At 41.3% G+C, this 16,669-nt stretch overlaps 1 protein-coding gene across 1 annotated transcript; it reads right to left on the bottom strand.

The window, feature by feature from the left end:
- Positions 1-1,314: 1,314 nt before the first annotated feature.
- LOC117359764 lies at positions 1,315-16,335 on the bottom strand. The gene is made up of 4 exons (XM_033942981.1): positions 15,725-16,335; positions 10,978-11,061; positions 2,959-3,097; positions 1,315-1,377 (listed from the first exon to the last, which is right to left on the bottom strand). Exons 1-4 carry the CDS (start codon positions 16,333-16,335, stop codon positions 1,315-1,317), a joined length of 897 nt encoding a protein of 298 aa, XP_033798872.1.
- Positions 16,336-16,669: the final 334 nt, after the last annotated feature.

Below are 16,669 nucleotides of genomic sequence, written 5' to 3'. Positions count from 1 at the left end.
ACTTGGATCTTTGTGGGGCCTCAGTCAGCAGTCCTGTGAAATCTTAGGGCTCCTTTGACGAAGGTGCGTTAGCGGTTTTAGCTACACGCTAACGCCTCCATAGAGCATGCGTTAGTATTTTCGGGTAGCATGGGGATTAGCGTGTGCTAAAAATGCTAGCCTTCCCTTAGTAAAAGGAGCCCTTAATATTATATTATTATTTTATTAGGAGTGAATCTTATCCTATATGTTTGTTGTTGTGTGAGTTAGGTCTATTCTATCTAACCAAGTTTCCAAATTTATTAAATTTTGATAAAACGCTAATCATTACTTCTAAGCGTTTACATTAAAATTGAGGGAAACTATCGAGAGACAAGCTAAAATAATGCAAATAAAACAGACTATAACAAATCAAACAGACATGACGTACAATGAAACAAAAAGAAATAGGGGAGAACTACAATATTTACGGAAAAGAACACATGAAAGGTAAGAATCGAGGGGATGGGGAGAGATCAGAGTTTAAATTAAATAGAATGCTATGTGGACCAGATCAGATTTCATAAGCGTCTTTAAAAAGAAAGCATTTTCAATTTCCTTTGACTTTTTCTAGATTATTTTCTGCCCTTTTGTGGGTTGGGAGGAAATTACAAATTGTAGGGGCAGTATTGGCAAATGAGTTCTTTTTTAAAAATTGCTTTCATTTGATTGTATTATGTAAACTGTTTGGACCAGTAAAATGAACGAGCGGTATAGAAACATAGAATATGATGGCAGAAAAGGGCCGTCGGCCCAACAAGTCTGCCCACTCAAGAACCCTCCCCCTTAAGCACTTCCTCGAAGTGAACCCACATGTTTATCCCATCTTTTCTTAAAATCGAACACGTAGCTGGCCTCAACTACCTGAAGTGGAAGATCATTCCAACGATTAACCGCCCTTTCAGCGAAGAAATACTTCCTAATATCACCATGAAATCTCCCACCCTTGATTTTCAACGGATGCCCTCCTGTTACCGTAGGTCTTGTAAGGAAAAAGATGTCTTCTTCCACCTCAATTTAGCCAGTAACATATTTGAACGTCTCTATCATGTCTCCCCTCTCTCTGCGTTCCTCGAGAGAGTTTAGCTGCAACTTACCTAGACGTTCTTCATAGGAGAAGATCCTTGAGCCCTGAGACCATCCTAGTGGCCATTCGCTGAACCGACTCTATTCTCAGCTTATCCTTTTGAAAATGTGGCCTCCAAAATTAAACACAATATTCCAGACGAGGTCTCACCATGGACCTGTACAACGGCATCACAACTTCAGGCTTTATGATAGAGTCCACTGATCATCTTAGTAGCCATCCTCTGGAACAACTCTGTCTCGATTGCTGCCGTTGTCTGGGTCTCGCTGCATCTGAATATTCACAGGAGATTAAATTTTTCTTTTTAACAATCCAGTATCAATTTATGCTATAGACTTAGGGCTCCTTTTACAAAGGTGCACTAGCGTTTTTAGCGCACGCACAAGATTAGCGTACGCTATTTACCGCCTGCTTAAAAGGAGGCGGTAGCGGCTAGCGTGCGCTCTAAAACCACTAGCACACCTTTGTAAAAGGAGCCCTTAAACACTGGTCAAACTGTTTTTAATCAGAAAAGATTTCTGAATATATTACTATTATTATTATTATTATTTTTTTAAATAAATATAATCCAGGGAAAGGGGGTGGGTGGGAGGGAGAGGGATATTATATTTGGATTTGTTTATTAATTACATATACTGTATGTACTTTTGTATGATTTATTGAATATATTGGAATTAGGGTGGGTGGGAGGGGGATGAAAATGGTTTCTTATATATTTAATGATTGATGTAAGTGCTGTTTTTCAAATTACTGGTATGTATTCCTTTATGCACTGTTTTTAGACTGAAAAATTTATAAAGATATACAAAAAACCCCAACATTTTTTTTTTCTGAAGTAAGAATTAAAATGTGACTTTTTCATAACTATGCATGAGGTTAGCAGCCTTGACATATTATATTCTGACAATTGTTAGGTTTAAGGATGGAATACATTTTTTCAGTAAAATGTATACTTTGTCAAATCTTTATTATCTGCGACAGCCAAGGAAAATGACAGATAGAGTTCCTATGAGCGTCGGGAGCAGCGTGAGGCATTCAGTACGTCTCCCGGCACTAAAAAACGATAGCGCGGTTTAGTAAAAGGGGGCCTTAATCATCTCACTCGTTCCAATTTCCAAATCATTTATAAATAAGTTAAATAGCACCGATCCCTGTACAGACCCCTATGGCACTCCACTGTTTACTCTCCTCCACTGAGAAAAGTGACCATTTAACCCTACCATCTGTTTTCTATCCGATAACCTATTCCTAATCCAGAACTGAACTTTGCCACATATCCCATGACACTTCAATTTTCTCAGGAGCCTTTCGTGAGGAACTTTATCAAAAGCTTTCTGAAAATCTAGATACACTATATCAACCGGCTCACCTTTATCCACATGTTTATTCACACCTTCAAAGAAGTCAAGCAAATTTGTGAGGCAAGATCTCCCTCGGCTAAACCTATGCTGACTCCGTCTCATTAGATCATGTTTGTCCACATGTTCCACAATTTAATTTTTTATAATTGTTTCTACCATTTTGCCCGGCACTGAAGTGAGGCATACCGGTCTGTAATTTCCCAGATCTTCCCTGGAGCCCTTTTAAAAAATTGGCGTAACATTGGCCAACCTCCAATCTTCAGGTACTACAGACGATTTTAGTGACAGGTTACAGATCACTAACAGCAGGTCTGCAATTTCATGTTTGAGTTCTTTTAGTACCCTGGGATCTATACCATCTGGTCCAGGTGATTTATCACTTTTTAACTTGCCGATTTGGCTTAGTACATCTACTAGATTCACTGTGATTTCTTTCAGTTCCTCCACATCATTACCATTGAAAACCATTTCTGGTTCAGGTAGATCTCTTACGTCTTCTTCCGTAAGAACCAAAGCAAAGAATTCATTCAGTTTTTCCACTAAGACCTTATCCTCCCTGAGTGCCCCTTTCGCTTCTTGATTATCCAATGGGCCCACAAAGCCCCTCACAGGTTTTCTGGTTCTGATGCACCTAAAAAAAAATTGTTATGAGTTTTAGCCTCTTTTGCAAGTTTCTCTTCATATTCTTTCTTAGCTTTCTTTATCTATGCTTTGCATCTAACTTGCCAGTGCTTGTGTTTCTTCTTATTTTCTTCATTTGGATCCTTTTTTCATTCTTTAAAGAATGTTTTTTTTTGGCTCTACTAGCCTCTTTCACTTCACCTTTTAACTACGCTGGCTCTCGTTTCTTCTTCTTTCCACCTTTGCTGATACGTGGAATACATCTGGTCTGGGCTTTGACGATGGTATTTTTAAATAACATCCACACCTGGTTTACAGTCTTAATCTTTGTAGCTGATCCTTTTAGCTTCTTTTTAACCATTTTCCTCATTTTATCATAGTCACCCTTTCTTTTTGTTTAAAATTATTTATTCCTTTTCAAGCCAACATAAAGTGCAACAGATAATGAACAAATATTTCAATAAACAGCACTCATTACATTCAAATATAATAATAAGTATATATTACCACCACCCCTCCTTCCTCCCCTCTCCCACTTCCTGGATGTGTTCAACACTCATAGAGAAACGAAAGGGTAATACTAACGATCAAGCCAAACAAAATTTTGTTAATAGGTCCCAAATTTTTTTTAAATTACTGTAGTGTCCTAATTGTGTTGCATGTGTACGTTAAAATTTATAAACTTGGCATATAGATTCCCACCAGAAATTGTAATTTAGCCTATCCCAATTCTTCCAATTTTTCATGATAAGTTGCATTGCAACTCCTGTCATGATAAGGAATAATTTATTCTTATGTATATCGATTGGACTCTTGGATAATAAAAGTTCCAAATAACACTAGATCATATGATAATGACAGCGAGGTTTCTAATATCTCATTTATTTGACCCCATTTAGATCTCCAGAATTTAAGTATCAAGGGACAATAGAATAACAAGTGATCTAATGTCCCTTTCAAAAATTAAATGCCCCTACAGTAGATTTCTTTTGCGACGTTACTCCTGGTATCAGCTCAAATTTGAACACGTTATGATCACTGTTTCCCAGCGGAGCCAACATAGTTAACTCCTGTACTGTCTTGCATTCCACTAAGGACCAAATCTAAAACAGCATTCCTTTTGTCGGTTCCTAGACCAGTTGCTCCAAGAAGCAGTCATTTATGACATCTAGGAATTTTGGGGTAATTGAAATCATATATATCAAAGTATTAATATATGCAAATGTATGAATGCAGACTACCCAGGTAGCAGAGACACAATATCTGGCAAAAAACAGAAGGAGCACTAAAAAAAATTTTGGAGAAAAAAGAGGCCTCAGTTAAAGGGCTTCGTGGGTACCCCCAAAAAACTCCAATCAAGTGCTGCAACTCCAAGGTATGGTATGGCACAATTCAGTCCAGTATATCAAAGATCAAACAGAGTCAACTCCCAGCATACTACATTCATTCATTCATTCATAAAGTGTTCATTCAAAACAATTCAAAGCACCAACACTGCTTGTTTCAAAAGTGAAAACGAAGAGGTACTTAGCTTCACACTCGGACATCGACTAAGCAAATGCTAGGTTCTTCTTCAATCTCGTGTGAGCCGGCCCTCTTCAGGAGTGCTCATTTTAATAGCAATGACCTCATTGTACTACATTTGCATAGCAGTATCGAAGGCTGCCAGAAAACTTGGAAAAGACCACCGTAAGCCGTTTAAATAATCAGCCGCTAAAATACATGCACGCTAAACCGGCTGGAACTGGTTTAGCGAGCACGTTAAAGGCAAGATTTTAGTTTTGAGAATCTGCCCCTAAGCTCATGTAAACCATTCTGAGCTCCCCTGGGAGAACAGTAACGATAAATAAATGTGGTTAAATCTATTCAGGAAAACGAGGAGGCAGTTCTTATTGCAATGGATTAGGATCCTCCAACTAGTAGGAACCGATTTCTTCTCAAATTTCCTTGTAGTTGCACTATGGGGTCCTTTTGTTTAATGTGCGCTAACCGAACTGCAGGCCCTTAAGACATTATACTCTGATCCAACGGCGCACCTCCTAGTCAATGATCGTATTACTGACCCTTTTCCCATTAAACTAGACAGGGTTGTCCCCCCTTCTATTTAAATTTTACTTAGAACCCTTTCTCCGTACCGTGGTGCAGGATCCGGATGTGGCCGGGCCCCAATTTCCAAAGAAGTGGATTAAGGCCTTGGCTTTTGCCGACGACTTACTTTTTACCTTATCTAATCCCCATCAGTTGATATCACATCTCTTACAATCCCTTGAAGTGTTACGGGGTTTACGCTGAATTATACTAAATCCATGGCTTTGGCCATTCTGGCCACAGTTTCGGTCCATTGGGTGGGCGATTTTCCATTTTCCTGGGCTCAGACCTCCATTAAGTATTTGGGAGTATGGATTCCTCGAGATCTTACTATGCTTTACATGTGTAATGTGGATTCTTTACTGGCTGATACACTTCATTTTCTGACTCTTTGGTCTACTTTCCCCTTATCAGTGGCAGGGCGGGTGGCTTTATATAATATGGTATTGTTCCCAAAATGGCTGTATAGATTCCAAGTAGAGAATGACATGGTGACAAAATTCATCATCGTTCCCGTACCCGAGGATAACCGCGGGAAACCATCTTCATGTCATTCTTTAAGAAGAGAGGGAAGAATCAGAGTATAATTGGGCACAACCACTGACCCGCAAGCTTTGCTTTGAAGAATGCTGGTGTAGAAGGACTGAGGTTGAAACAGACACTAGAAAATGACATGGGATTATTTCCCGTGGTTATCTGCGGGGACGGGAACGGTGATGAATTTTGTCACCGTGTCATTCTCTAATTCCAAGTGCTACCACTTTTGCTATCTCTTTCTCATCAATATAAGCTGGCCCGTGGATTACAAAAATTTATTTTGGGGGTAAGAGACCATGTATGACTCTGAACAGAGTATGTTTACCTCAGGACAGAGGGGGATATGGTTTATTAAATGTTCGTTGGTACATGCTGGTGTGTCAGATGAGACACAATGACTGGTTTAGGGGCACTTGTTATTTTTCTGATCCAGTCCTTGAGCTTTCCATGCTGGCCCCATATCATTTTAGTTTTATGCTACACATGACTAGCCCTGCCCTTCATGCCGTGGTGGGGAGTGATGGGCATGGCGATGGGTCTGCAAGGTTCTGTCTCTGTCCTCTTCTGTCTCTCCTTATCTCCCTATTCAGGGTAATGCAACCTTTTTGCCAGGGATTCAGAGTCAGTCGTTTCAGAGGTGGGCAGCTGGGGGACTTTGTTATTTGTTTCAATTGTTTACGGAGGAAGGTGTTTAGATCGCCTTTGAAACCCTATGCTGTAAATATAAGTTGCCTAGAGAGGATATTTTCTCCTATTATCAATTACGACACTATATACAGGCCTTGCCAGTATGTCATCTTACTGAAGACTGTAGGGAGACAATGTCGGAGATGTTCAGTCTTTCGGCTCATCAACATATTCCTTTATGATTCCATCATGTAGGCATTGTAGACAGCCAACCTAGTACTAATTTTGAGATTCTGGCTGCAACCTGGGAGGAGGACTTACATTGTATCCTTACTGCACAACAATTACAATAACGACTGAAAAACTCACGAAAATTAACAGGAAATGTATTGCATTGGGAACTGCAACTGAAGTTTCTTTTGAGACTCTATATTTCACCCATGATGGCTTTCTGCATGGGAATCACGCAACCCAACGGTTGTCCCAAGTGTGGTCAGGCTAAGGCCACCTTGGGTCATATGTTTTGGAAGTGTCCAGCTATAACAGGGGTGTCAAAGTCCCTCCTCAAGGACCGCAATCCAGTCGGGTTTTCAGGATTTCTCCAAGGAATATGCATGAGATCTATTTGCATGCACTGCTTTCATTGTAGGTTAATAGATCTCATGCATATTCCTTGGGAAAATCCTGAAAACCCGACTGGATTGCAGTCCTTGAGGAGGGACTTTGACACCCCTGTTATAGCTGGACACTTCCAAAACATATGACCCAAGGTGGCCTGAGCCTGACCACACTTGGGACAACCGTTGGGTTGCGTGATTCCCATGCAGAAAGCCATCATGGGTGAAATATAGAGTCTCAAAAGAAACTTCAGTTGCAGTTCCCAATGCAATACATTTCCTGTTAATTTTCGTGAGTTTTTCAGTCGTTATTGTAATTGTTGTGCAGTAAGGATACAATGTAAGTCCTCCTCCCAGGTTGCAGCCAGAATCTCAAAATTAGTACTAGGTTGGCTGTCTACAATGCCTACATGATGGAATCATAAAGGAATATGTTGACACCTCTGGGCTATAATGTCTTTTTGGACTCGACTGGGACAATTCACATCTGCATTATGGGGCAGGCGGTGGACTCCAGCTCCAAGAGCGTTGTTTGGTTTTTATATGATAGTCTCCCCTAAACCTAAAGGCATGTCAGCGTTTGCTGCTCGAGTTATGCCGCTTGAAAAAACGACAATCCTGTCCGGTTGGCTATCCAGTGAGCCCCCGACCTACAGCCGGTGGAGATCGGCAATGATTGCAAAGGCCTCTTGGGAACGCAGACGATTCGTGGACCTCGATTCTGATGCGGGAAAGCGCTTTAGTCTGATTTGGGAGCCATTTTGGGGGGGGAACCTTACACCATTTGCGAGGTCTATTGACTACGTGACCCATATTCTGTCCAATTGTACTTTGTGCCTATCTTGGGTTGTGTTGGGAGGGGAAGGGGGGGATTAGATAGGGGGTTTGCTAGTTGTGCTTTTGTACTAAGAAAAAGTTGTACTTTGCACTTGTTGATCTGTTTGCACTTTGTTCTAATAAATACATTTAAATATAATGCGCGCTAACCAATTTGCGCATGCTAAAGATTAGCGGGTACAAAATGCTAAGGCGCCCATAGAATATAATGGATGCCTTAGCATTTAGCGCAATCTGTAGTGCACGCTAAATCAGTTAGCGCGCCTTAATAAAAGGATCCCTAAATGGTATAATAATTGCAATAGCCAAGTGAAAATTTGCACGTTATTTTTTTTCTTGTGGTACCTTCTTTTTTTCCAGAAACACTTTTAAGTGCGAACGTTATGGACTCATGGAATTTGTTTGTTTAGACATGATGGGAATTCTTTTTTAAACTTTGGGGGAGTCTTTTACTAAGGCGAGCTAGCCAATTTAGCGCGCCCATTATATTCTTTGGACACCTTAGCGTTTAGAGCGCGTTAATATTTAGCGCGTGCTACATCGGCTATCGCGCCTTAGTAATAAGACCCCTTTGTTAATCCCCAGAAACAGGCGCCTGTTTTCCGCCAAAACACCATTGTTTTTGCATGGCCAGTACTTTTGAGCCTGTTCTGTGACTGATGTGGCTGTCGGGTGACACGATTTGCGATCTGGCCCAGCGCTGAAAGACAGATACATTTATTGCCATTTTGAACTTTGTGCTTGAAAAATGTCCAAAGTTGCTGTTTGTTTTTTCCAGGCTGACACATGGCATTTTGGGAATGGCTTTCACTTGATTCAATAATGCTAGGAAATTCTTCTTCACACAGAGGGTGGTGGATACCTGGAATGCGCTTCCGGAGGGTGTAATAGGTCAGACTACATTATGGGGTTTCAAAGAGGGACTAGATAAATTCCTGAAGGATAAGGGGATTGAAGGTTACAGATAAAGGAGAAAGAAAGGGTATAGATAAAAAAAGAAAAGGGATTTGAAGGATATAAAGGACGAGGGAAGAACAGGTTCTAGACAAAAGATTACTTTACAGGTCATGGACCTGATGGGCCGCCGCGGGAGCAGACCGCTGGGTGCGATGGACCTCTGGTCTGACCCAGCGGAGGCATATTCTTATGTTCTTATGGAACCGAGGTCAAACGATTAACCCCCCCTCTTTTACAAAGGTGCGCTACGCTTTTTAGCGCGCAGTAAATATTAGCGTGGAGTAATCAAGCGCAAAACGCTAACGTGTGCATGTTATCCTATGGACGCATTAGTGGTTAGCACATTCATTGATTTAGCGCACCTTTGTAAAAGAGGACCTAAAAATTGATTAAAAGTCTGGACTTCATATGACCCTCACAAGTAATTATTCTGATGTCGTCTTAATAAATAGAAAACAAAAAAAAAAATGAAAAAGAAATCCATAGATTGTTAGTTTTCACAATTATTTTGATTTTGAGATGCAAGTTTGGGGAATTCGATATTTTTTTGACCTTTTTTGTAGTTCTAATATTTGCAAGTTCATTTTTGAACCATCTGTTAGCAGCTTTTCTTAAATAATAAAGGGATCCTTTTACAAAGCTGGTGCAAAGTAGTCTTGCCCCACCCCACCCCTTTTACAAAAGCAGAGCGCGGTTTTTAGCGCCGGCCGTGGTGGTAACAGCTCTGATGCTTATATGAGCTTCGGAGCTGTTACCGCCATGGCCAGTGCTAAAAACACTAGCGCGGCTTTGTAGAGGGGGGTTAGCGTGCTCATGTGAGTTTTCCTGTGCCTATTTGTACTACAGCCGTAAAACAGCTGATTTTCTGGGTTTTTTTGTATTAATGGCCATGCACTGTTGTCATTAGCATATGGCCATAACAAAAAATGACTGCGTGAAAGATCTACTGGCACACAATTTGTAGGAGGTAAGGACTCATATAGAAAGAACCTCATTTATACCCTCATCACTTCATGCCTAGACTACTGCAACCTACTTCTCACTGGCCTTCTGCTAAACTATCTCTCTCCCTTTCAATCTGTTCAGAACTCTGCCGCATGCCTCAAATTCCACCAATGTTGCTATGTTCATATTACCCCTCTCCTCAAGCCACTTCATTGGCTCCCTATCCATTTCCACATAGTAACATAGTAGATGACGGCAGATAAAGACCCGAATGGTCCATCCAGTCTGCCCAACCTGATTCAATTTAAATTTTTTTTTTTTTTTCTTCTTAGCTATTTCTGGGCAAGAATCCAAAGCTTTACCTGGTACTGTGCTTGGGTTCCAACTGCCGAAATCTCTGTTAAACACATAGTTCAAACTCCTCTAACTGACCTACAAGCGTATTCGCTCCGAGCTCCTCAGTCTCTCTCCTCACATCCCCTCCCCTGGGCTCTTCAGGCAGCTCCTCAGTCTCTCTCCTCACATTCCATCCCCCCCCTCCCCGGGCTCTTCGGTCATTGGAAAAGTCTTCTCCTCTATGGCCAACTCTAGACTCCATCCCTTCTACCATGCTGCACTGGAACAAACTGCCTGACACGATACGTCAGGTTCTGTCCCTGGCAATATTCAAGTTCAGACTCAAAGCCCACTTCTTAGAAATTGCTTTCAATTCCAAACTCCAACCCACCTGAAAGCACCAACATCCCTCTGTAATTCCCCCACCTGAGCACTGTGTATTGATGCACCTTCTTGTCCAGTTTATCTGTCTTGACTAGACTGTAAGCTCTTTTGATCAGGGACTGGCTCTTCTGTGTTCTGAAGTACAGCGCTTCTGCATATGTCTACTAGTGCTACAGAAATGATTAGCAGTAGTAGTAATCCTGTGCTAACCAGTTAGCACGTGATAATATGGATGCACTGTTTAGCGCTCTCTGCCCCCCTGATTCCCCCCCACACTAAAAATACAAATGTTTTAACACCTGGATTAGCGCATTAAATTGTTGCACCCTACTTGGGTGCTAACCTGGGAGAGCACATGCATATAGACAGTTCTCCACTAATGGCAGTTACAGCTGTGCACCAGTCTGCATAGAAATCAGTATTGCCATGTGCTGGAATGCTATTCTGGACTTAAATATCACTATTACATAATGTTTAAGTGCATAATCGCATTCCAGCACATGCACTGATGTGTGCTGACACAATGCTCTTCTGTTCGGACCTGAGCAGAGCTCTAACTGACCTTAAAGCAGAACCATGTGCTCTCAACAGTCCAGTTCTGCCATGCTCTTCATGGAGGTCAGAGAAAAGCTGCAGGACCTGTTTACTGGCAGCAAGAAAAGAAGAAACAGGAATTAAATCCTTACAGATGCTACTGCAGGAGGAGGAGCTAATCTTTTCTGCCTTCTATGCATCTGCATAGAATAACTGATAGTCTCATTACCATGGTTTAAAAAAAAAAAAATGCTGTGTGCTAGAGTAGTATACAGGGGCACAAGGCTTTGTGCTGGTTAGCTCCTGTGCAAAATCCGTTTCTGCATCTATGCGCCAAAGCCGTGCTAACGCTACACAGAGCCCTGCATGCTTTATTGCATCAGTCTGATAGTCATTCCAGTCTTTAGGTTATGGTTTAAGAGAATTGCATCATTTCATCTCCAGGGGGAATGGTGCAGCTCACAAGCAGCATGCGGCAAGGGTAACTAATTACAGGGTAAACTCCTGTTCAGCTCTGCTCCAGATACCAAGTTCAGTGCTTTTTAATCAGGTGTCATGCTCCTTTTTAACTCTTTGTCCTGAAACCTAAAATAAAAACATTTTACAGCTCTCTTCGGGTAAAATAATGGCTTGACAGGAACACAGTGATTTTGAGGTATAAAGAATTGACTTCTTAGGTTATGCAACAGATAGATGCACAGTCTATAGAACAGAACTGAAAATGTCACTCATCTGTATTTAATGTCTTATTATTTTAAACAAAAAAATAATCATATAAAATTCAACTGTAGCTTACAATATGTAAAACATTCATACAAAAAATAGCAAAAACTCCATCCCGTATAAACAAAAATTAAGTGGTTGGTTAGGGCTGAATCTCTTTAGGGTCATAAAAACATAAGAATAACCTTACTGGGTCAGACCAATGGTCCATCAAGCCCAGTAGCCCGTTCTCACAGTGGCCAATCCAGGGCCCTAGTACAGGCCAAAACCCAAGGAGTAGCAACATTCCATGCTACCAATCCAGGGCAAGCAGTGGCTCCCCCCCCCATGTCTTTCTCAACTATGGCCTTTTCCTCCATGAAATGGACTGTGGACTTTTCTTCCATGAAATTGTCCAAACCTTTCTTAAAACCAGCTACGCTATCCGCTCTTACCACAACCTCTGGCAATGCGTTCCAGAGCTTAACTATTCTCTGAGTGAAAAAATATTTAGAAACATAGAAAATGATGGCAGAAAAGGGCCATAGCCCATCAAGTCTGCCCACCCAACTGACCCACCCCCCTAGGTTTACTTTCCTAGAGATCCCACTCCTAACGACCCAACTCCTTAACTCTACCCTCTTAGGGATCCCACATGGGCATCCCATTTACTCTTAAAATCTGGCACGCTGTTGGCCTCGATTACCTGTATCGGAAGCTTGTTCCAATGATCAACCTGTAACTTCGAGGGTCCCCCTAGTCTTTGTAACTTTTGACGGAGTGAAAAAGCGATCCACTTGTACCCGTTATACTTCACTCAGGATTTAGAAGACTTCAATCATTTCTCCCCTCAGCTGAAGAGCTCTAACCTTTGTAGTCTTTCCTCATACGAGAAGACTTCCATCCCCTTTATCATCTTGGTCGCTCTTCTTTGAACCTTTTCTAGTGCCGCTATCTCTTTCTTGAGATAAGGAGACCAGAATTGAACGCAATTCTCCAGGTGAGGTTGCACCATGGAATGTTACAGGTGCGTTATAACAGTCTTCTTAACCATCCCTTTTTTAATAATTCCTAGTATCCTGTTTGCTTTTTTGGCCACCACCGAACATAGGGCGGAAAGTTTCATCCTATTGTCTATGATGACACCCAGATCCTTTCCTTGTGTGCTAACCCGGTAAATATGATTCGGGTTATTCTTCTCAAAATGCATCACTTTGCATTTGTCCACATTAAATTTAATCTGCCACTTGGATGCACAGTCTTCCAATTTCCTAAGGTCTGCCTGCAATGTTTCACAATCCACATACATTTTAACAACTTTGAACAGTTTAGTGTCATCTGCAAATTTAATCACCTCACTCATCATTCCAATTTCCAGATCATTTATAAATAAGTTAAATAGCACCGGTCCCATTACAGACCCCTGTGGCACTCCACTGTTTACTCTCCTCCATTGAGAAAAATGACCATTTAACCTTACCCTGTTTTCTATCCAATGACCAATTCCTAATCCACAACTGAACTTTGCCACCTTTCATGACTCTTTAATTTTCTCAAGAGCATCTCATGAGGAACTTTATCAAAAGCTTTATATAAATCTAGACATACTACATCAATTGGCTCATCTTTATCCACATGTTTATTTACATCTTCAAAGAAGTCAAGCAAATGGGTGAGGCAAGATCTCCCTCAGCTGAACCCATGCTGACTCTGTCTCATTAAATCATGTTTGTCCACAATTTTATTTTTTAGAATTGTTTTCACTATTTTGTTTGGCACTGAAGTCAGGCTTACCGGTCTGTAATTTCCTGGATCTCACCTAGAACCCTTTTTAAAAATTAGCATAACATTAGCCACCCCCCAATCTTCAGGTCTGCAGACGATTTTAGTGACAAGCTATAGATCACTAACAGCAATTTCATGTTTGAGTTCTTTCAGTACCCTGGAATGTATACCATCCAGTCCAGGTGATTTATCACTTTTTAACTTGTTGATTTGGCTTAGTACATCTTCCAGATTCACTGAGATTTCTTTCAGTTCCTCCGCATCATCACTCTTGAAAACCATTCCTGGTTCAGGTAGATCTCTTACATCTTCTGTAAAGACTGAAGCAAAGAATTAATTCAGTCTCTCCGCTATGACCTTATCCTCCCTGAGTGCCCCTTTTGCTCGTTAATTATTCAATGCTCCTATGGATCCCTCACAGGTTTTCTGCTTCTGATGTACCTAAAAAAATTGTTATGAGTTTTTGCCTCTTTGGCAAGTTTATCACTTCCACTTTAGCTCAGGGTTATCACTGTACGGCATAGCTGCTGTTGAGTCATTGTAAATGTCCCCTACTAAAGCTCATATAATCATGTATTGTATTGTAACCCACAAAAAAGGAAAAAACAATACCACGTGTGAAATGTAGACAAAAGTAGAAGTGGGGAAGGGACACAGTCAACCAACAGTGAGAACAATCAATTTATTAAATATAACATGCATTAGAAATATCTAGCAAACCTATTTTTATTCTTTATTCATTTTTATAACTTTCATGAAGTGCATCAATCAAAAAGTATCAACCATTTTGACTTAAATACATCACTTGAAATTCTACAATTCTTCATATTAAATAAAATTATCCCTTTCCCTCCCCTCCCTTCAACATCTCATAACGCTTATACCAGGGGTGCCTACACTTTTTGGGCTTGCAAGCTACTTTTAAAATGACCAAGTCAAAATGATCTACCAACAATGAAATTTAAAAAAAAACAAAGCTCCTGCCCTGGAAGCGAGAGAGAGCCGAAAATGAGTGCTTCCTGCTGGAACCCTTGAGAAAGCCTGTTTTGGCGAAACGGGTCCCGTCAGGCACATAAGCATTGGGGCAAACATATTAAAATATAATAAAGGATAAGTAAAGAATGACAAAAGTTTTGTTCGTCATCTATTTTTTAAACACGTTAAATATTTATTGAGTGAGGATCCTGTTCCGTGTGGAGTTTTCCTGTACACCTCACTTCCTATCTTCTACATTTTTTTGTCTAAGCTATGTGGTGGCCCTCTTTCAGCTCATTAGATCCAAAGTCGCCCTGACTTAAAAATGAGAAGACCACTGCTTTATACAACAGCACTAAGCAAGTTTTTTCCTTGTCTATTTTTTTGATGCTATATTTAGAATCCCCCCCACCACCAATGTCTCAGCTGATGGCAATCCACCAGGGAAGTTTAATAATGTTTCACAAAGTATTGGGTTTTTTTTCTCTCCCAAGAAAAAAGTTAATATCTTTTATTGAACATTCTTTGCTATACCCCAAACAATAAGGCTTATTTAGCATGTTCTTGTTGCATTCTGAGAAGAAAGATGCAACAGTTTCACATTAAACTCTCAGGGTGCAGTTGTAGCAAAATCAAAAACCCTAGCAATACTCAAATCTCTGATGTAGCAAATGATACAAGAGCCATTTTAGTATTGAGAAGAACAATCAGAAAATGAATGAGGATGATCTGCGGCAGAGTAATACAAGAAAGCAGCCCGATACTATGAATGCACTCTGCCACTGCAGCCAGCCTGCACAGAGAACTTTTTGCTCTGAACAACTACCAAGTCACTGCTAAAATCTCTTATATAAGAATATAAGAACATAAGAATTGCCGCTGCTGGATCAGACCAGTGGTCCATCGTGCCCAGCAGTCTGTTCACGTGGTGGCCCTCTGGTCAAAGACCAGCACCCTGAGACTAGCCTTACCTGCGTACGTTCTGGTTCAGCAGGAACTTATCTAACTTCGTCTTGAATCCCTGGAGGGTGTTTTCCCCTATGACAGACTCCAGAAGAGCGTTCCAGTTTTCTACCACTCTCTGGGTGAAGAAGAACTTCCTTACGTTTGTACGGAATCGATCCCCTTTCAACTTTAGAGAGTGCCCTCTCGTTCTCCCTACCTTGGAGAGGGTGAAAAACCTGTCTTTATCTGCTAAGTCTATTCCCTTCAGTACCTTGAATGTTTCGATCATGTCCCCTCTCAATCTCCTCTGTTCGAGGGAGAAGAGGCCCAGTTTCTCTAATCTTTCGCTGTACGGCAGCTCCTCCAGACCCTTAACCATCTTAGTCGTTCTTCTTTGGACTCTTTCAAACCAGATAAAAGCCAACCATAGACTGAAGTGTTCAGTGGACTCATGCTGCCTACCATTAAAACAGAAGACCAGGAGAACTTCACACCTCATAAGACTACATTCTGATTTCTGAAGGGATGATTCATTCCAGGGCAGACATATCCAGTCCCAGTTTCTGGATGGAAGATCACACTTGCTTAGCTGCTTCTTGAAACTGATCAATTTTCTGCATAACTCATTCATCAGCCTTTCCTTGTCCAATTTGAGAAACTCATTCTGACTCAGATTTTCAATCTTCTTTTTGATGTTGATTAAAGCACATGCAGAAGAATGTTTCTTGTGTTCTTCCATGGGGTCATCATCAGGCTCCCACCCCTCCAGCTCCTTGAAACAGAAGAAACACTCAGCCATATCAGGGCTGTTCTCGCTTGGACAATGGATGAATCCTGCTGCAGCCATCCTGGCCGGAGTGCAGGCACAGCCCTCAGTAAAGGGCCATTTGCTATAGGTGCGGATACAGGTCTTGAGCAGGTAGATGTGCCACGGCTCCGGGAGCTCTGGGCCTGGCGAAGCGAGCCGAGCCTTCAGCATCTGCGCGCGGATGGTGGGGGGTACCCTCACAAAGTATTGTTGTTTATTGAAAGCTTCTATACCGCTACTAATGACTGGGTACAACATAAGAACATAAGAACTGCCATCTCCAGATCAGACCTTCGGTCTATCAAGTCCAGCGATCCGCACACGCGGAGGCCCAGCCAGCTGTACACCTGGCGTAATTTTAGTCACCCATATCCTTCTATGCCACTCGTAAGGAGATGTGCATCTAGTTTGCTTTTAAATCCTAGAACGGTGGATTCCGCAATAACATCCTCTGGGAGAGTATTCCAGGTGTTCACCACTTGTTGCATGAAGCAGAACTTCCTGA

Source organism: Geotrypetes seraphini, chromosome 4 (genome assembly GCF_902459505.1).
Source record: "Geotrypetes seraphini chromosome 4, aGeoSer1.1, whole genome shotgun sequence".
Lineage (NCBI taxonomy): Eukaryota > Metazoa > Chordata > Amphibia > Gymnophiona > Dermophiidae > Geotrypetes > Geotrypetes seraphini.
This window is presented reverse-complemented; position numbering and strand designations above follow the sequence as displayed.